Raw genomic sequence first — 22,750 nt, forward strand, 5'->3', positions numbered from 1 at the left:
TATATTGTATTACTAATTCTCAAGGAATTAAACACATTTGATTTATACGTAGGTTAGGTTAGGCTAAATAAATTTGCGGCCGCCGGAAAGCGGCCGGCAACGCTACAACAGTCGTCGTATCTCTAAAGTTTTGAATAGGACACCCTATAGATAGTCAGGTTGGAACCCCCGCTGTGTCAACAGCTATTCGGCTCTTGACGATGTCAACTTACTACAGCGAAGACGGTTGTGTTAGTTACGTCTGTATAGGAAAAATTCTATGTATTGTACGAAAGTTTTTAATTAATATCTCGAAAACTAATAGGAAGCCGAAGATACCACTTTATATTTCGGGTCCCCTCCCCTCGCCCCCTTAAAATTTCATCTTGATCGGCGACCGGTCGTATTCGGAACTTCATCCCTATTTTATTACGTAATTGGGCTCAGATATGTTCAACAAAATTTGAGTCTGTTAATTACAGTAGGATGCATAATTGGTGTGGTACATTAGTACGATAAACACTATTTAACAATTCAGACTGTAATTGCCTTGCTTGGATATTTATTGATTTTCGAGACCGTAACGTTCAACTAAAGGCTGTAAATCATTTTGTAATATAATTAAATATTTATTGCAGTTCGTAATCATATCAATAGATTATAAGTGTTCTACTTCTGATGCTATAATTGCATTCCAAATTGCACCGCATTTTACAGAATAACTCAAGTATACCTAGATATTTATATTTCGTTGAGATAGGAATTTGCGTTGCTCCAGTTTCTTTTAAAAATGCTTAACCCCTTCACTACCGTCACCTTTGCCGAAAATTATTTTATTCATTTATACACAACTTTAATCACATCAATTTTGTAATTTTACTAAACAGAATAACATAATATAGCAATTCGTTGAATTCGTCCTAACAACCGCTGTAATATTATGAATAGAAAAATGTAGGATGTTATTTAAATAAAATTGTTTTAGCTTTATTTTTGGCACTAAAATCATTTTAAAATCATCCATAAAAATCATTTTTATTATATAACGTGGCTTTTTAAGCGAATTAATTTTTGTAGAAACATTTTTTTGATAGCTCCAACCCTTTATAAGATATTTCATAATTTGGATTGAAACGTAACACCTTGTGTATATGAGCAATATTATTGAACGTGTGTGGGAATACATTGATATATTGTTGATATTCAAAATATTGACAAGGTGGATTGATAAAAACTGAAGTATTGACAATAAATATTGATCGTCTGAAAGCTGCTATTGATAATACTCTGGTAGCTCGCTTTACACGGTACTCTTTATACGCTGGTGTTCTATTATATGGAAAAAGTGTCGCCGTTCGTGTGATAGGTACTTTTTATATTCGGTTTCACCTTGAAAATAAAAAGGAAGGACTAGAAAAACAACATTTTTCAGTTGAGCACTTTAAGAAAATGTTACAATTGTCTTTATGTACGTCATACAAATAATTTTTGCGTAGGATTCCAGAAATTGTAAAAAATATTTATTTTTGTAAATATTGTTTCATTTATAATCAAATGACTAAAGTAAAATAACTTTTTATGCATGCCAAAATAACGTGAAAAAATAATATTTTGAATGCAAATTTTTGCACACATAATGAAATATTATATTTAGAATTTATATAAAATTAAAAAAAATAAAAATGGAAATATTGTGCTGAATGTATTTACGGTATTGACAATTTTGTATTGATAAATTGATAGAATACACATTGATAAAATGCATACATATTGATAGAATAGCAGGATAATAATACCAATGAATTTATGAATATTTTTAAAATGGTAGAAAAAGTTTCGTAATTTTGATTTAATAAATTATACCAGTAAACGAATGCTCATTTCATACAAGCTCACTTTCCTAACTAAAATCAATAAACATCAACGAACTTCTAAACAGCGTACTATAATTAATTACCAATAAAAAAAATCATATAGATATAATGCTTAAAAATACAACTTCCATAACGGAGGGTATTTTCGTTCAAGCACCATTTTTCAATGCCGTACTTAGCGAAATGTTTGCTTAAAGCGTTATCATTATGCCACTGAATACTTTTTTTATGTGAAAACTTTCTTATACTTAACGCAGAAGTTTCGAGCTTGATATCTCTACGATCCATTAAGGTAATTAAGGTGAGGTCCATTATCAAAAACGTTGAGACACGTAATTAATATTTTTCTATGTACTCTAATTCTATGAAAATTTAATGAAAAATTTGATTGACGTTATCTGCATCCTTCTTATAGTTTAACCCTATCATAGGGGGTGGGAATTATTTTTTGAAGGCACTCATATGTGCAATTTCAAAGTATCAAGTGTAGGTATATATTGGGGGTGGGAATCATACCACCCATCAACCCTACTTTCAAAAGACAGTTCAAAATGTAAATAAATGTGGGATTTTGTGATGGTGAGAGTGAATAATATATTTGGCATAAATGGTGATACGCTTACGGCTAAACTACGGACAACAAAACTACGACGAAATTACGACAAACGACTAGGCTACTAACGACGCGCTACAAAAGGACGACACTCGACGACTAACTGTCCCGTTCGTAAGCTCCTCCACCACTCTCTCGATTTTCGATCTCCCCCCTTTTTGTTTCTTTGGGAGGATTTTCCAGAAAGAGGGCTTTTCACTGTATCATCTGAGAGAGGAAACGCATTGCACTACTCGCTTCGCCAGGCCTACAAGCCTTTGACGCGTCATTGCGACCCTATCAGAAATTACCTTAACCTAAACTAAACGTATACATACAGGGTGTCCCAGCCCAAGTGTGACAGAGCCGTTATTCCGTAACTATTAATGATACAAAATATTGTTGATATGAAAATTGTAGATGAGGTACTCCCCCTCCGATTTTGATGATTTTTAATATGTTGTAAAATTCGATATTTTAAGCAACTTTTTTCGAGCGAAGCTCTCCTTGGCGCTTTCTCCCTACTACCATCTCTCGGGCTCCTCTACTCTATTCCTCTCACATTCACATGTTTTCAAAATAATTATTATTAGTATTGTTGCGGATCTCCAGCGAAATTTCGCGTCGATCATGCGTACGAGAACGTTCGCAACAAAAGACAATCTCGCCGTATTTATCTACAGTAATAAAAATCATTTCTCTAATATTGACCGTTTTATTATTAACCGGTTTTTATCAACTCTCTTTCTTGTCTGCTGTTCGGTACAAATTTTGCAATTGATTTTAAACTAATTTCCCGATGACCTAGAAACTTGAAACTTTAAACATAGCTCAGAACTGGATGACAATGCAATATTAAATCGCTTACTTGTCTGTTTGTTTATTAGGTTCGGCTAGGCTGAAATTTGTAGACTTGATTCGTTAGAGGCTCGATCAAGAATGATTACATCGGCGTCGCCCGATTCATTTGTTTTATTATTCGACGCATTTCTAGACAATGCAGGGACAACTGTACTAGTTTGCGATAATTTTTTAGTGGGCTTTAATTGAAAAGAATACAAAATAAAAATAAAATAAAAATAAAAAGCAGAAACAATTATTTAAATTTTAAGTATAAAATAATTTTTCCTAGCTGCGTACAGATAGTCCTGAAAATTTGTGATTGTGAATTTTTATGAGCTACATATGAAAATACTTGTAAGATTTAAAACGACAAACGTGGGGCGCAAGATAATAGTAAGGAGTGTAGAGAGTAGCTGCCATTGAGAAAACTCACACAACAGTTCATATCATTTGCGGTGCAATGAAATTGTTAGTGACTTAGGTGAACTATTCATGCATCAATTATCTATTGCATGCGCCTCACGTTTTTCGTTTTAAATCTTACATTTTCATAGCTCTTAAAAATGTACAATCACAAATTTTCAGGACTATCAACATGGGGCTAGGAAAAATTATTTTATACTTTTTAGTCCGTCTTAAAAACGTAGTTTTTAACAAATATTTTTTTATTTTCAATTGTACCATAAAATTATTAAAAACAATTCTAATTAAACTGTAAATTTACGTATTATGGCTCGAGGCCATAATTATGGTATTGACGGCCACATTCTTTTTCCTCTAAGCTATATGTCAGACTCGATTAGTTAACGAGAAATTCGCGAAAAGCTATGAGTACTACAGGGTGATTCTCTCGCTACGCAAGACAAAAGCCGTGCCGCACAATGGAACCCCTGCTGTTCCGTTTCTTGTTGTCGTCTCAGCCATAAACACACACTGAGCAGTTTTGGGTCCGGCGATATGGCCCCTGGGTCTCTTTACCCATAAAAACAGCAGGGTTCGATTGTGCGGCACGGCTTTTGTCTTGCGTAGCGAGAGAATCACACTGTATTACATTGAATTTCTCCTGCACGTATATGTCCGCGGCTGTGTGTGCGTCGGTAAGCGACCCTCGTTTCTCTAGTGCAGGCCTGTCCAAGTAGGGGAATCCACTCCTGAAACACATGTTTTGAGTTCCCTTCCAACGCTGCTCTTTCAACTAAGATGGAACGGTTCCGACTACCGTCTCTCCGTCTTTCCTAGCGGCGGTACTGTCTCGTCGGAGAGATGGAGCTTGAAGGAGCAGCGTTGGAAGGGGATCCGAAACATGTGTTCCAGGAGTAAATTCCCCTACTTGGACAGGCCTGCTCTAGTGTTTCTGTCAACACTACCACATGGCCCGATTACCATTCATATAACGCGTAAGCTTAAAATTAAATTTAACTAATTTCAACAATTTTGATATCGGACTTGCGTGGCGGCCGGAATATTAATATAGCATAACCTAACCCAATCTGAACATGTAAGTAACAATATTTTATTTTTCTATTACTTATACGTGTAGGTTAGGTTAGGTCAGATTATATTTGTTAGGACGTTGATAGATCCTGAGTATTTGCACGGAGTGCCGTCTATGGATTGTGGAAGGACCACCCAAGTTGGATCGGCTTGGGACCGATAATAATTATGTCGATAGTATTTTGAACTATTTAATCGTAATTAATGGTGGTGTGTGTGTGTGTGTGTTACAATGTGTAGATTGAAATTTGTTACACTTGAGGAAATTCTGTGTATCTATGTCTACGTTCTATATGTACTGTGCTCTGTCTAAGAAAATCTGCCTTCGAGCCACTTGACGTCGATTATATAGGCACAGTTCTTCCCTTCCAGTACGCCCTTGGCGTGGTAGATCCTGGAAGGGGAATGTGCCCTTCGTACGGGGAAGGAAATGCAAGTTGTTCTGGGTTTTCCAGAAATCGCACGTGGTTCCTCTAGGTCAACGTGCCCCTTTTGTCGTCGCGGCAGAGTTACCTTTCGGGTCTGTGCGATTTATGGCATGGCCTTTCTAAATATTCTGAGCTCTGCCAGGTACCGTTAAACCTTTGGCAAGCATATGGCAAGGGAAAACTATCGAATGCAAAAAATACCTATTTCTAAACTCGCCATGCCATAAACCGCGCCTATTCTAACAATATTAATATTCCGGCCGCCTTTGGGCGGTCGACCACGCGAATCAAATGTTATAATTTGATTTTTCAGCTCACCCGTTGTATGATTAGGAACCGGACCACACGCTGTTGCTCACAAAAACGGTAGGCAGATTTCGCTGCAGTAGTAACAAAATTCTTTCGCGAATATCTCGCAAACTAATCGAGTCCGACATATAGCTTAGAGTAAAAAAGTTGCTTAAAATGACGAATTTTACAACATATTTAAAAATCATCAAAATCGGAGGTGGAGTACCTTATCTACAAGTTGACCGAAAAATCTTTTGCATTATTAGTTTAAGAGATATGATGGTCAAGTTTTGTTTTTTACATGGAACCATATATTTTTTTTTTCAGATTATGTGATAGATCAACATTTTATGGTTTTAGTTATGAGTTATGATTTTAGGTGAAGTCGCGATTTTCGGAAATTTTAATTACCTATAACTTTTAATTGCATTGACCGATCTCGATGAAATTTTCAGCATGCACATAACTTATTTGAATCTACGAAAGACATATTTTAAATTTTCATTATAGACTCATAAACTACCCTTCACTATTTTTTTTCACGATTTCAACAAATTGTAATTTTTTAAAACGACAAAAGCACGTATATAAGTAAATAAATTATAATTATTATAAATAGATTTACTACTGGCTTTTCCATATTTATAGGTGACGTTCTACGTCTCCTCCTTCTATTTCCACACCGATCAAATTTTCTGTTATGAAGTATGTATGGAAATTGAATGAGAATATTGGAAAAGCGGCTTATAAACATTGGAAAAAACATCGCATGCGATATGTAAAAGCCAGTAAGTTATCATGATGATAATATCTCGAAAATGCTTAAATTTTCAACCAATGTTTACTAATAATGTTACACCCCGTATACCATATAAATCATGGAAATTTTGGAGTTCAATTTAAAAAATGTTACACACGACAATGCAACTTGTAGTTTGCCATAAATAACATTTCTCATTTTCAAAGTGATAAATCACCTCAAGACGGATATCGTAGTGGCCTGCAATTTTGTCTATAGCATCTAGGAAGGGTCTTTTCAGTACCCCGTAAATCTCATGATAGAAGCTACTGAAATGTCAAAGTTATCAAATTTTATTGCCGTCGATGAGCTGCCTGCGAGCTGTTGCGCGCCGTGCTTTGGAAAAATCAATTACAGTTAGCAACTGTTTTTAATATATGTCTGTTTGTATCCTTTTAACCATAAAAAGAATGAATTTTTGTATTGATTAAACACAGTTTTAAATAGTTGATGATATGGATACTGATATTTATACGCATGAAGGAAATTAAGAATATTGCTATATTTTTGCTATTTAAGAGTTCGCACACGATGATGCCTCAAAATTACTCTTGACGCCATCAAGTCGTATGGGAAGGAACATGTTAAATAGTGTTTCACATTGTTCAAATAAAAAATCGCTCTTTCCTTTAATTCGTTTTTAGTTTCAGAATTTGGACGTCTTGCGTACTAAAATACATTTACTAATGCTTTTTCGATGCAGCTCTCTCTATCGAGCGATAGAATTAAATAGGAGCGTGCGTCTGTACTTACATAGAACAAAACGGGACATTGTCACTATGTTCAGAAATATATTTTTGCATCTTTTGTTAAGTTTGGAAAGCTTATGTTAACATATTCTGATAAACAGATGTTAACACTATATAGTATACCTAATATTTATGGTAATTATTTAGAAGTTTGTCCTCCTCACCGATTTTCGATCTATTATATTATCTTTTTTCCAATTTTTCAACATGATCGCAACATTTTTGCAGGATTCTTTTCTCGTACCTGGCGTTTAATTTGAGCCGAAATCAATTCGATGGGGTTTAACTCGCACATATGTATATGGTGGTAGTCGTAACGTGGTGTGACCATGTGCTTTTATAATTTCATCTATTTTAAATATTTTATTTTGTGGTTTGTTTTTCTCTATTAGTTCGTGCAATTCGTATCTTCGCATCTGGTCGTTGCAAGGGATGTTATTTTTAATTAGCCAATTCAGCATTGCCGTTTTCGTGGCATATTTTGTTGGGGGCTTATTTATTTGCACCGAATGGTAGGATACATTGTCCATGACAATGACGGTATTTTCTGGAATGTTCGGCAGAACTTTTTCCTGGATCCACCTGTTAAAAATGTTTGTATTAGGAAAAAGTATCAGAAGCAAATAGGATGTCATATCAAACGTGTCACGTTAACATACCTTTCGAAATTATCCGCATTCATCTGGCCGTGGTAATCTCCACTTTCACTGCGCGCTTTGAATATTAGTTTAGCACCTTCCACAAAACCTGATGCTCCACCCGCATGGTACAATAATAAATCGATGCGACGAATTATTATTTTTTATTACGCCAAGCATTTCTTCGCTCTTCCAGCACTGTCCAAAGCAAAGGGTATTATCCACCCATGTTTCATCAATATAGATAATATTTCTATTTTAAGTGCGATAAAATTGTATAGCTTTTAAATATTTTCCTCTCTACGCCACAATAGCCGGTCGCTCTATCAGCACTTTCCTTATATTGTTGCTTTTTTTCCACCTATATCCCATATTTTTCAATAATTTGTAGAGCGTGTCCACTTTCCAAGGAAAGTGTATCTTCTCTCGAATCGCAGCCAACAATTTCGGAGCACTGGGCACAATTTCTTTTTCCGTGTAAAATTCTTCAATAATTCTGCGAATTACAACTCTGTTCTCTTCTGAGCAGTGAAATTTTTTATCTTCTCTCTGTGGTCGCTTCTTGCCGGGAAATAATAAAAGTTGGTCCTCTGCGGATTGCGCAGCTTCTTTGCGGATCCGCGATATCGAAGCTACCGATACACCCGTGTAATCCGTGCACTGCGTACAGATACTGTCCATTATTACATTCCTCGTCACACTTTCTAATCACACGCCGTATCACATTTCGGGTCCCGCTACGAATAGTTTGGCCTTTCTTACGAGCTTCCATGTCGTTTTTAAATATTTAATTTAATAATGGAAAATAATAATATAGTAATAATAAGTAGAAACTATAAAAAACACTAACGCTAACACTATTCTACTAACACAAACACTATAAGTAAAAAAAGTTAAAAAAGTGAAAAATGAACTAAAGTTAAGAACAAAATACTTAAGTAAACTAATCAAAACTAAACTAAACTAAATTGTAAAACACTACACTAGTATAATAGACAAAAAATATAAATTAAATAACTAAAAACGTTTTGGATATATTCGCTCGATGTGCACTGGTGGATTTCTCCGAACAGACTGCTGGTCAGCGGAAAAAACATTGGAAAAACCTCGTTGCAATATTAAAAGCTGTTTAATTGTTATCATAAAATTTCCAGGTATACGGTCAGTTTTTCGCGATTGAATAGAAACGTTTAAGACTTCAGCACTCCTTGTTGCCAATCATCCTGACAAATTAGCCCACATGGTTAGGTTTCAGGACTGTCTTCAGGACCCATATAAATTTTACATCGGAAAAAATATTTTACAAACTACTACATCTGTCACTATTTTACAACTTCACTTTCCATTTTATGGATTTTCTGGGTAATTTCAAATCGTTATTAACAGACTCATTCACTATATTCATCAACAACTATTTATTAACAATTATTTTTAATACGGACAGATAATAGTTACGCTTAATATTAATACGCTAAATGCAATCTATTAACAATACATTTAATTCCGTGGTGCGTGTGCATTAGGCGTGACTCATAAACTCCAACCAATCATACGCGCAACATCTCATTTCTCATTCCTGAAAAAGCATGCAAGAACAAATACGGAAATGGTATACCTATGCAACAGCGTGTCAGTTAAAGTCAAGTGGTGTGGGTGCGTGACGACGTGGGGACTAGGCGGGCCAGACCGAGGAGTCACTACTTTGTTAGTTAACCTCCGCAACATCTCATATGTGCACTGTACACTGTATTCCGGGAAAAATGGAGACTGAATGGTGATTGAAAAAGTGATTGAAGTGGTTTGAGGTTAGGGTTAGGATTAGGTCAGGTTTAAATTAGGTTTAGGTTTAGAGCGTACATGGCGTGATATGAGAGCTAATATTCCTCGTTATGGAACTCGTACGTCTCATTACGTGGGATATACATATAGCTGAGTTTTTATTCCGACGTCAACATGATGTTAATGAGCGTATAATGGCATTTTTCGACATGATGGCCGAAATGTTTCCGATTTTTGACGAAACACAAAATGAATAACAGGTATACAATATATAAAAGGTGAAAGAAAGAGTAATTAAAACGTGAAAAAATCAAAAACAAAACCCTAACCCTAACCCTAACTTTAAACCACTTCAATCACTCTTTCAATCACCATTCAGTCTCCATTTTCCCCAGAATACAGTGTACTCGTAATCTAAGTTTAACTAAAGATTTTTGCAAATATCTCGGAAACTAAGGCCGAGCGGCGGTAACATGTATAGGGAAAATTTGTTTAGAATGATGACCTTGACAACATATTTCAAGGTCACGAAAATCGGTGAGGAGGGCAAACTTCTAAATAATTACCATATTTTTTTATAGACACAATTTCAACAAATATAATAGTCCAAATCAATATTGTTCTAGCATTCCCATCATGCCTACCTTCTTCTATCGATTTTCATTATGTATTTTTTATATTCCTTTATTTTTCCTTTATTTTCCTAAATTTATCGAATAATTCTATATAAATAAATTGATATAAATAATATTACATATTTACTGCTGTGTTTAAAAAAAAAAAAAGAAACGATAAAAACAATAAATTTTGCAAAAGGTGTGCAAATTATATTGCATCAAAATGATCCCACTACCAGAACTGCACACTGGTCCAGAACTAAAATTTAGCTGTTCAGACTTTGAAATGAACAGACTAATCCGTAATTTTTTTGATAATAGGATTTATTATCTTACATTGTGGCAATATTATAATTAAATATCAGAAATGATGGATATGGCAATGGAAAAATGGAAAAAACTATGTTTTACGTGAAACGTTAACTCAAGGTGCATTCTCATTTTAGACAAATACTCTTCATTTATAATCAAAATGGACACACAATATTAAATAGATTTTGTAGAGTATCAATAAGAAGAAAAAAAGAAAAGTTCGGTGAAAAATGGTGTTTACGAAATGTTCATCTTTAAACGCTCGTTCTAATCATAATTTTTAATAAATTCCATTAAAGTCACCATTTTCGAAGGTAGTAGACATTTGAGAAGCTAAATACAGGTAATTTTTCGAAAATATCTCGAAAACTAAGGCCGAGCGGCGGTTATATGTATAGGAAAAAGTTGTTCAAAATGTTGATTTCTACAACATATTTAATAAAAATCATCGAAATCGGAGGTGCCGTCCATAATCTAAATAATTACCTAAATACATTCGAAAAACATTGATATGAGGAAATTGATTTTTTTTGTTAATGAACAGCTAATTCATCGCTCTAGAGCAGGGCTCGAAATTAACTGCTCTTTTCGGCCAGTTTTCAGAGGCTACAGCCCTTTTCTCCCACCGCTCGAGGCACCTCAGGCGCGTGTCATATGAATCGTACCCCATGCGTGATGTGGAAACCTATTGATACGTGTGTAGCCTCAATGCGCCCTGAAAAGTTCCTACCGCACGCGCCTGAGGTGCCTCGAGGACTATGGCCCTCGCGCAGGGTACGGCGAGCGGCGGGAGGAATGGGGCGTAGCCTTTGAAAACTAGCCGAAAAGAGCCCCGCTCTAGAGTCTGGACCAGTCCTGTCTAGCCTGCGGCCCACGGGCCACTCTCCTTCTCCCACCACGCAGCTCACGCTCGGGCCCCCCCACTCTTTCATCGTCAGTTGGTTTACTGACTCTTCCAATATTTGATGCGTATTCCTAGTCCTAGCTGCTAGAAACCGCTGCCCCACTACTGACACTACTGGATGGTGGGAGAAGTTTGAAGCGGTAAGTGTAGGAGCAGTGGCTCTTTTGCTTCTAGCAGTTAGATAGGCCTGGTCTAGACCAGGCCTGGGCAACTTGCGGCTCGTGAACCAGATGCAATTTCCTTCTCTATTTCTCCGCGCCTCCCACCATGCGCAGGCGGAGTGTGGAAGAAATAGGGGAAACTGGAAGTTTATATATACGAGGAGCTGTTCAGTCAATTGAACAGCTTGCATCGTGCATTCCATGAAATTCACAACAAAGAGTTCCATTAATCGTAGAACCTTCACATCACTTTCATTATGTCAAAAAGAACAATTCGCGAGGAAAATCGACAATTTAAAATGAATTGGGAGACAGATTTTTTTTTTATTGAACTTAGAGGAGAATCTTTATGCTTAATTTGCTATAAAATACTTAAAAATATTAAGAAAGGTAACATTATGCGACATTATAATACGTATCATGCAAAGATGTACGAATCATATTCTGCACAATGTCGAGAACAACTAGTAACTGATTTAAAGTTAAAGTATAAAAGAAAAATAACTAATAATAAAACAGATCCTTCTTCTTCTACCTCCAAGTCTCAACAGCAGAGTCTCACGGCGTCTTATTCTGTTGCACTAGAAATTGCACGTGCAAAAAAATGTTTATCAGACGGCGAATTAATAAAAAAATGTGCCATTGAAATGGCTAAAGCCTTTGGGAATGAAAATGCAGTGAAAAATTTTGAGCAAGTGCCACTATCGCGGAAAACGATTTCCGAATGTATAGTTGAAATTAGTAACCACATGGAAGAGAAATTACAATCCTTAATAAATAATTGTAGGTATTATTCATTCTGTTTGAATGAGAGTACAGATATCACCGAGGTAAGTCAGTTATTAATTTTTGTACGTTTTGTGAATGATGATTTTTCAATTCACGAAGAACTTTTGGCATTAATTCTTTTATATTCGACGTCGAGGGGAATAGATATTTTTAACGCAGTGTATACAGAAATGGAGAAATATGGTGGCTTTGAAAAGTGTACAGCTATTGTTACAGATGGTGTAAAATCAATGGTCGGACAAAAAAATGGGTTTAGAGGATATTAAAAAAGAAAGGAATTAATTGTGCAACATTTCACTGCATAATACATCAGGAACCGTTATGTGGTAAAACTTTAATGCTAAGCACAATAATGAAAATTGTAACAGATATTACAAATTTGATTAGAGGGAAAAATAAATCACTGTCTCATAAAACATTTCGAAATTTCTTAGAAGATATTAATGCGGCATATGGAGATTTACTTCTGCATACCGACGTACGTTGGTTGAGTGCTGGAAAATGTTTACAACGGTTTTTCACTCTAAGAAATGTAATTCCAGAATTTCTGAAAAATGAGGTTCAAAAAAATACAACGGATATTGAAGAAAAATTTAGAGATGTCACATTTTTAAGAGATGTTACACAACATCTTAACTTTTTAAATATGAATTTACAAAAAGAAAATCAAAATATATCCCATTTAGTTGGCCATATTAACGAGTTTCGAAATCAATTAAAATTATTTATTATAGAATTAGGAACAAACGAATTGTACCGTTTTCCAGCATGTAAAGAGATCGCTGAACAATATACAGTTGCATCCTTTGTACTATGCGCGTCAATACTAGTAGAGATTCAGAAACAATTTGAAACAAGATTTAAAGATTTTGATGTATTAAACAGAGATATGTGCATTTTCAAACTTGAGAAGTCAGCGGTTACATTGCATAGGCATAAAATTTCCATATTCGCAGGGGTACATTTAATTATATAAATATGCGATTTTTTCTAGACATTAATGGATTTTTTTATAATACTTATTCTTGATAACAGTTGTTATTATGAAAAATTTATAGAAATTACATTATAGAAAGTGTAAAGCTCTCTTGTTTTCTTAATAATGTAAACCCCGAATCTACGTCTACGTCAATGCGTCCGAATCGTCGCTCGCTATCGCTTCATCCCATTTTGTTTCCAATGTTTGTCCTTAACGACGTTCGTCACGCGATAGATTTGCGGATGTAAGGACGTCGGCCAATAAACATAGTACGTGTTACTGGAGGTATTTGATTGGACGGCAACTTACGATCTCTCAACAGTACCTATCATTCGTAGTCCAAGGGTTAATAATGAACAAAATACATTATTTCGCCGATAAAAATTGACAATTGTCGATTCTTCTGATTTATCTACCAAAGAAGTCTACAACAATTTCAAAGTTGCATTATTATATGTAATATTTCTTTACTTGAGCTAAAAAATTTCATATACAAAATGTCGGCCGAATCACGTCGATATCTATAATGCTGTTCAAGTTATGAGTTTTGTAAGAAAGTTGGTTCTAAACTTTCGATGCTTATAATTCAAAAAGTTTAAGCAATATCGAGGAGCAATGTATTGATTTTTATTAGTTTGTGCAGCGAGATTTATATATCTGTTAAGTCTTACATAAATTCAAAAATACATGTGAAAAGTTATAATTATTTTGTATGGGTTGGTATTTTTATGCATATGCACGCTTAATGATAAGTAATTGTCGAGTAAAAAATTTGGAAAAAAACTTTATTTAACTCAGTCGATTATTAAAAGCTTATACACATTTCTATATTCGTCTTGAATAAATTTGGTACAAAAACAACACCGGTATATGCATGCTTTACAAAAATATTCAGATGGCAAAAATAACTGCGTGAGATATAAGGTGTTTTTACGCTTTGATAGAGCTTTGAAAAAGAATAACGATAAAAGCAATTTTTATTACATATTCTCTGTTCTTAATTTTTTAGTATTATTATACTAGTTATGAATAGACTTACACTTGTGGAACGCTTCAGAATAGTGAAAAACGAATATTTCTTTCCCAATATGGGTGATGTTTTATATAATTTTAATTTAATTTTATTCAATTTTATTTAGAATAAACTTTAATTTTTTAACAAAGTTTATCAACCAAGGGGATCCTCGATGGTTGAAAGCACCGGGCTCTAGAAATCTTAATCCAGTTTTGGGTGTAAATAGGTACAGTCACTCGCAGTGAAAATCGTCCTCCCGCAACGAGGCGTATATTAGTCCAAAAATAAAACAATAAATACAAATAAAATATTATATTACAGTCTTTTATGACTGACTGGACATCAGTGTTGGATGAAACATTATTTGAAATGGTAAATAGTAAATAATTTATCATATTTCAAATCATACCTGTGACTGAGAAAATAAAATACCTGTATGTATTCTACTTCTTAAACAATGTTTTTAAAATACTACTTTCAAATACCATTTCAAAAACTTATTCTAAGGAATAAAATACTTTATTTTCATATTATACTGTTACGTGGCCGACGGCTTGGCAGCGCGCGTGGCTATCAGAGGCTTTTTGATTGGCGGCCGCGTAACTTATTTTATTATCAATACAACCCGAGCGGTAAGATTGTATTGTGGTAGGAACTGTCACAAGGTTTCACTGGGTTTAAAGGAGAATGCTAATGTGGGTTTGACACAGCAATGTATATATTCTACAATCTTGGTCTATTACAGATGTTGTTGTCGCGAATATAGGTGTATAATGTGATATATTACCTATTTCCACTATGCTCGGTGTTCACGCACTGGCAATGCGGGGGTGTTGTGTGTGGTTAATTGTAATGCCAAATAGAAACACGACTCGCGGATTCTATAAGGTGAATGTTGCTCGAAGGGGACTTCAACCCGATCTCACTAATAGTAACCAACTCACTACCGTACACGACGTGCTCGACACGAGATGAACTCTGGTACTGCCCCCGATCGTTGGTACGAACGGGTTTATATACTAATTAAGAAGGGTGGTCTGGTTACTATTCGAGTGATCAGGCTGGGTCCACCTGCCTCTGCGACAGTTTAGAGTGGTTGCATCTGCTATTTGATTACGGCGGACCCATTGCTTTCCCAAGTGTTTGGTTCTGCTATCGGTGGGCCTTCTGTTTATTACGAGAGTAAATGGTCGGTTTGCCCGAGAGTTTTCCTTTCCAGATGTTTAAGCTTATTTGAAAGGAGACACGTTTGATAAAAACGGTCTGTCTACGTGACAATACAGATATTTTAATTATAATGACATTCAAATATTATTGCTAAAAATGATAATTATAAATGATATTGTTTATGATAATAATAACAATACTATTTCATTTCCCAATTCAATATCATTGTGAAACGTATTCAGAATATTAAAAGCTACAAAGTTCAAAAAAAATAATGTTTCAAATATGAAACGAAATTTTAGCAAATAAATTAACTTAAATTTTTAATAATTTGAGGTGCAAAATAAGATTATTTCATTTGCTAAAATTTGTGGGCAGACAGGACGCCGGGTCTAATGATAATGAATGTATTTATTTAGGATATAAAACGATATAACATAATATGAAAGTTTCGCTCTTATTGTTAGAACACTCGATCATTACACTCTTAGCTTTTCTTCCATTGCGTACAACTGACGCTCGCGCTCAGCGTCTTCTTCAGCTCCCTCTCATGTCCAATCTCACAAAATTTTACTTCCTATTTAAAATATCATTTTATTTCAGCTTTGTAGCGTTTAATATTTAAATAGTATTTGAAATACTTTTTCTTTGAATTTTTCTCAGCTTTGCTGGATATAGACCTCTATAGATTTCAGAAGAATAAACTTTTACTTCTACCTCTATGATATAATATCTTACTGTCTATGCATTAAAATTCGTGTAAATTCAAGCTAGTGCATCTCAGCAACGAAAAATCGCATGAGAGCGTTTAAAGATCGGTTATGAAGGGGAGAAATACTAATACACACAAAATGCTTTCGGGGGAAATGTACAGGATAAATGTATCTTGACATATCGAATGAAAATCTTGCTTACAAATTTCAAATTTAATAAGTAAAAGGAAATCAACAAAACAATACCTATATAATAAAAAGCATTGCATCAAATTAATCCGGAATTAATATACAACAAAAACAAGCCCCGAGACAGTTGATTATTCGAGCTGTTAGGGAACTAAAGAAGAAGCCAACAATCAGTGGTCGAAACTCAATAGCATTTTGTGAAAAATGTCGTAATACACAGGCACATGCAGAAACCTGCTGGAGAATTTTAAAGAGAAATGATTTTAATGATAAAGTTATTCAGATGAAACCGTTTATAAATAAAATAACTCGTATGAAGCGTTTATAATTTATTTTATTTTCAGTCACATCGTTAAATGGTTAGCAAACAGTCCATTATTGAATCCATTCGAAATTCTGTCCATGGAAGACAAATTATGTAACCAAAACCACCACCAATATTTGTAAAACTTCAAATAACGTATTCCCAAAGGAAACTTCTAAATAAACCCATTTACAATGAATATACCATTAAAACAGGCATAGCTAACTTCTTTCCCTCCAGAAAATAATTTTTGCGGCGCAAAATTAAAAAATTTTCTTCAACTTGTCTCGATTGTCAAACTTTGAGTTGCCGAATATAGGCGAAGCGTGTATATCTGTCTCTTTCATATTGTATAACTCGACAACACGGTGCGGAGTCCGTATAGTGCGTATAGAATGTGCGGTTCTATCTGGAATCATCGAGTATGCGGCGGAAAGACTCGATCGCGGCATATTGTAGAAAAAGCAGCCCCCTCCGACCCCTGCCGAAAATTTGGCAACCCCCGCGCCGCCGCTCCGTTCATAGGTTCTTGGGTCCATGGCTTTCACATACTAATGAAGACGATTCAATTTCATGTACATCAGAAATGTTGCCAACTTCTGATGCAATCGTTACAATTACAGATGTTATCAGTCGTGTTTATAACGTTTCATATTTTTTCTTACGATTTATTAATTACCAAGTGTGCCATACCGCAATCAAATGGTTATTGGCAGCATCGTTTATTCTGGTATTTTAAATTTTGCGCCACCTCCGAAAACGTTGAAATGTATTTAGTATACTATGCAGAGATGAAAAGTTGAAGAGCGGGACGACACCGGGGCAAAGGGAGCACTTCGCACGCTCCGCCCTGTCCCCACGTTTGATCCTCGCGTAATCCGCACCATTTGACTTTAGTGGCACGCTCTTACATAGACGTAACAATTCCGTATTTCCGAGGGAGACAGTACTATTGTAGACAGAACTCTATAATACGAGCCTACGGCCATAGTTTAAAATTCACCGCAACGCAGACGTCGCGCGTCGTATCCTCTCACTTTGTCTCGAAGCGTCTTTGTCAGGCGACGCGACTAATAAGTATGTGTGATCGCATCGGCCAATAGCGCGCGACGGACTAGAATGCGTGTGTATGAGGTGTGACTTATCGACGACGACCAATCGTACCCGCAATCCTTAACCTCGTCAACTTTTCATCTCTCTAAAGCAGTGTTTCTCAAACTTTCGACATCTGTGTACCTCTTCTATAATTTTCGTAACACTGACAATGGAATGGTCAAAAGTGGATGGTAGAGTTGCTCGTCCAGACTATGTTTATTCAAAAGAGCATGAAACGAGGAGTTTATGGTGCAATTTTTGGGTGCCATTGGCAACGGATTCAAAAGTTATGGGACTTTGAAATTTTCATATTTTTAAGTGCAAATGATTAGAAAACATGAGAAATCGAAATATGAAGTGAAAATTAAGTGTAAAAGTGACAAAGGCATGAATTTGAGATGATTAGATGATGTTTACTAATAAATTAAGATGAGTTTCAGGGAAAATTGCAAGTAAGATGCAATTTGCATTTGTGTGATCATTTGCACTTAAAAATATGAAAATTTTAAAATCCCATAACTTTTGAACCCGTTGCCAAGGGCACCCAAAAATTGCATCATAAATTCCTCGTTTCATACTCTTTCGAATAAACATAGTATGGACGAGCAATTCTACCATTCACTTGTGAGTTCCTCTCTTTAATAACAAAATACATATATTCATTTTTTCCTTGTTCAGTACGTAAACAAAATAATAATAAACGTGAAATAAAATTCATTCAGCGCGCAGCCCCACCAAACTCTTCCCGTCCCCCAAGAGGTACGCGTACCACATTTTGGGAAACACTGCTCTATAGAACTATTTAACGAGTAAATAGGTTTTATTAATAGCTGTTGAGTATTGGTGCAACTGAAACAGAAATTATTTCATACTTTTCAGTGCATTTTGTTGTAGAAATGAAGTATAAGTTATTTTCCACTTTTTAGCGCATTTTGAAGTCGGTTGTATTTTTTGTTAAAAATTATTTTTTTTAATATATTATTCTTTTTTTATACAGGCTGTCCCAGAAAGAGTGTTAATTCCTTCAAGAGATGATTGTTGAAGTGATTATGAACAACTTTTTCCTTTGCCAAAATGTTGATTAAGGTTTGATTTTTGAATTATTAATAAAACTAGAAGAAAAAACATTTAGTGCTTTGCACTAAATTAAGTCGGCGCGACATAGCGGTTACGCATCAAAGTATAACCTATAGCGTAACTTATAGGGGAGACTTTGACCCCCGATTTCGGATGGAAGGAGTGGTCCTAGAGGTCTAAAAATTTGGACGTGTCTCCGGTTATTGACCCTTCTGCGTTCAATGGTCAAGGTCCCAAGTCGATACCTCTTACCGTTTTGCCACTACGGAGCGGGACAGACAGACATTCACGATAATTGCAATGGTGGTCGCGGCCCGCCTGGGAAGGGGCGGCCGCGCCGCTAAAAACTCTGTCCAATTAAGGCTGGTTCAGACACGGCTAGTAATTTAGTCGAGTGGGGAGTAGCTACTTACTACTAAACCGTTTAGCGCATAGGAAAGTGTCCGGACTAGTACAGTTGAGCTTTGAAAATCGAAAGTACAAGACATATCAGCGAGAGCAATGAAGAGGCAACGCCATCGTGCGGCACTAAACTGTGTCATCAAAAAAATTGTTAAGGTAATAATTTATAATGATATTTAACCTTAAAATCATATTTAATCTAAGATACCGACGAAATTGTTCACTGTTATCATTGTTTAGGTCGTAGCAGAAGAAGTTGAAAAAGACGCGACAAATGAACGCGTCTGGGTTAGGCCCTGGATAAATCGAAGAAGTTCATTGGGAATGTCCAGTTCTCTTTTCAAAGAGTTGGCTGTAGAAGACAAAACAGAATATTTTAATACTCTTCGAATGACCGAAGAATCATTCAATACATATATTATTAGAAAATGTCACCGAAAAAATACAGCGAAAGGACACACATATTAGAAAATAAAATCGCAAACAATCTTGTATTTCTTGGCAACAAAAATGCAGTTTAAGGACGCTGCAACGTCTCTTTAGACTTGGAAAGTCCACCATTTCCGAATTTATTCCGGAAGTATGCGAAGCTGTTTCTGAGTCACTAAAAGATTTTATTAAGGTGATAAAATAAATTCAATTGTTCATTATAACGAAAAATATTTATTTCTCATAATTATAAAGCCTTCGCAACAATGCAGTGCTTAGAATATCATTAGATATTGCTTGCATTTGGTTTGTCTGCCTCCGAGAGGAAATGTTCTCTAATCGTGTTTCTGTTAAATACGATTGAATATGTTCTTGGGCTTTCAACGCCTGTTCCATTGGCATGTTTTTTAATTGTAATCCAACATTCCTTCCAAATGCCTCAAACTCATCTCCTTCTACAGGTGTATTAATCACCTCTGTTATACTCTTCAGCTCCTCCACAATGTCCCTGATACTCTCTTTCCTCTTTCTCTTTCTGGCAGGAGTTGTAGTAACATCATCATGTGCAGTGCATTGCTGTGCTGCACTTTCAGTGGTGCCTTCCACGCTTGTGGTTGGTATTTGAAAAAGTCCCATATATGAAACATAACATTTTTATTCTGCATTGCTAATTTAAAAAAACACAACATTGCTAAACAAAATAATATAGAACAAACAGAAATGTGCAATAGCTAAACCAAATACAACCCAAAGCATTGCAAAAAATACAGATTATTGTACTTTTCAGGTCCCAAATGAAAACGAGTGGAAATGAATTGAGAATGGATTTCGAAAAGAATGGAACTTCCCTGGATGTTGTGGAGCAATTGATGGAAAGCATGTAGCTATTAAAGCACCTGCTGATTGCGGAAGTTTGTACTACAACTACAAGCAGAGCAATAGCATTGTTCTGATGGCTGTTGCAGACCATAACTACTGTTTTAAGTATATAGATGTAGGATGCAATGGAAGGATTTCGGATGGAGGGGTGTTCCGCCACTGTAATATGTATCAGGCATTAGAAAATGGCATGCTACCAAACAATCATTTTCTGGTTGGCGACAATGCTTTCCCAATGAAGGAATACTTATTAAAGCCTTTCCCTGATTGTCAACTAACTCTAAAGCAACGAGTATTTAATTATCGCCTGTCGCGTGCAAGAAGAGTTGTGAAAAATGCATTTGGGATATTAGCAAGTAGATTTCGAATATTCGAAAAGCCAATGTCTTTTTGTCCAGACAAAGTAAGCATTATGGTGAAAACATGCTGTACGTTATACAATTGGTTCCGAGTAACTGCACCGCAACACGTATATTCTGTCGATGCTGAAAATTACGAATCCGGTGCATTAATTGAATGCAGTTGGAGGTCTTCGTAACCACCGCTTGGATTATTTCTATTGTGTAGGACGTTAGCCAATCATCCAACTCGGAGTTCGCAAGATCTCCGTGAGAGACTTGCTGATTATTTTGTAGGAGAAGGGTCTTTCCCGTGGCAATTAAGGATGATAATGTAATATCTGTTGTAAATTTTATAATTTTGTAATTACAATAAAAATACTTACCAAATTACATTCACTGCTTCTTACTACTTCTACGTTAATATTTTTCAAAGTATCGTGCAGTATGGAAAACCATTTAATATTTGGAATATAAACGTTGTCTAAATTGCATTCTGATTTTTTTTATTTCTTGCGAATATGTACTTCGAATGTTTTTTATTTTTTGTCTAATTTCACATTCCGCAATGCTTCCTGTTTTATGGAATTCAGAAACGAATTTATAGGTTAAGTCCTCGCTCCAACGCGACATCTTAAATTCTTTGTACGCTTGACTAAAGAAATGCGTCCGGACAGGTCTGTCCGGAAGTCTAGTTAGTGGTGGGGGAAGCCCACTCGACCAGAAAAATCCAATGAAATGGATCTACTCGACTAAACTGTAGTGTCCATACACTAAACTACTCGCCACTCGACTAAACTACTAGCCGTGTCTGAACCAGCTTTTAGAGCGCGTACTAAACGTGAGAGTGTTGGCTACTGACCACGTTCGAAGCATGGTCATGAACAAGTGCGTCGACGCCACATCGGCAGAATCTGCGGCCTTATTCTCAAGATATATGAGCAATTGAAAATTAGAATATCAATTTTCGAACCGCCTGTTTCGCTTTGGAACAGCTGACAGCTGAGAAGATCCTGATCCAGCGCACACATGTATGTCCACAGCAGCCAAAGGGTGAAAATATTGAAAACCCTTTTTCTAATAAATATACCAGAATATTTTCAAACGTTTTTTATAACTTAATGGGTAATAAGCAAAAAATACAGAAAATTCGACTTAATATTATAATAATATTAAGGTATGAAAAAAAAAAATTCTTAATCCCCCTATTGGATAATTAAAATTTCGTCACTGGGCTGCAGTATTGGAAAACAACTTTAATAGAAATTATTTCCCTCGATAGAAACGCAAAATTAATTAACTACAAACACAGTCAAATCCAGTTCACAGTTTCACAAAAGCTGCCAATCACTTTGACAACTGGATTAATTTTACAACATATGGATACACAAATGATCAGCAACACACTCACCCATGGGTAAACATGTCGTCAACATACAGTTTCACTAATCACATAACTGGTACCTTTTCAATTATGTGCGCAATCAATAAATTATTCACTCAATCTATTAAAACTTTTGAAATCCTCGTAAACTTGTATAACGAACAAATCAATTTACTGGTAATTAGATATTTCTTGTTAGTACGTAATGAACATTCTGAATCTTTTAGATTAACTAATAGTGGGAGCTGTGTATTTCTGGCGGGAAAGAAGTTAGTCATGCCTATTTTGTATACACACATATATTCATTGTGAATGATTTCATCTATAAGTTTCCTTGAGGAATCCATTATTATTTGAGGTTCTACAAATGTCGGTGGTTATGTAGTTTGTCTGACTTCTGCTGTTAATTTGTCTTTTACAGGCAAGATTTCGAAAGGGTTCCATAATGAACTAAATATTTGCTAATGATTTAATGGTGTGAATATTGGATACACAGTTCGTGTGACTGAAAATAAAATAAATTATAAATG

The 22,750-nt window shown here is 35.5% G+C and overlaps 2 protein-coding genes across 2 annotated transcripts in view; one reads left to right on the forward strand and one right to left on the reverse strand.

The window, feature by feature from the left end:
• The window catches only part of LOC117610861 (trace amine-associated receptor 1), a 274,562-nt gene that overhangs the window by 55,515 nt on the left and 196,297 nt on the right, over positions 1 to 22,750 (forward strand). The gene's annotated exons all lie outside the window — the stretch shown is intronic.
• LOC117610854 (uncharacterized) lies at positions 6,375 to 8,491 on the reverse strand. The gene is made up of 2 exons (XM_034338684.2): positions 7,709 to 8,491; positions 6,375 to 7,631 (listed from the first exon to the last, which is right to left on the reverse strand). Exons 1-2 carry the CDS (start codon positions 7,729 to 7,731, stop codon positions 7,301 to 7,303), a joined length of 354 nt encoding a protein of 117 aa, XP_034194575.1. The 5' UTR covers positions 7,732 to 8,491; the 3' UTR covers positions 6,375 to 7,300.

This window comes from Osmia lignaria, chromosome 8, assembly GCF_051020975.1.
Source record: "Osmia lignaria lignaria isolate PbOS001 chromosome 8, iyOsmLign1, whole genome shotgun sequence".
Lineage (NCBI taxonomy): Eukaryota > Metazoa > Arthropoda > Insecta > Hymenoptera > Megachilidae > Osmia > Osmia lignaria.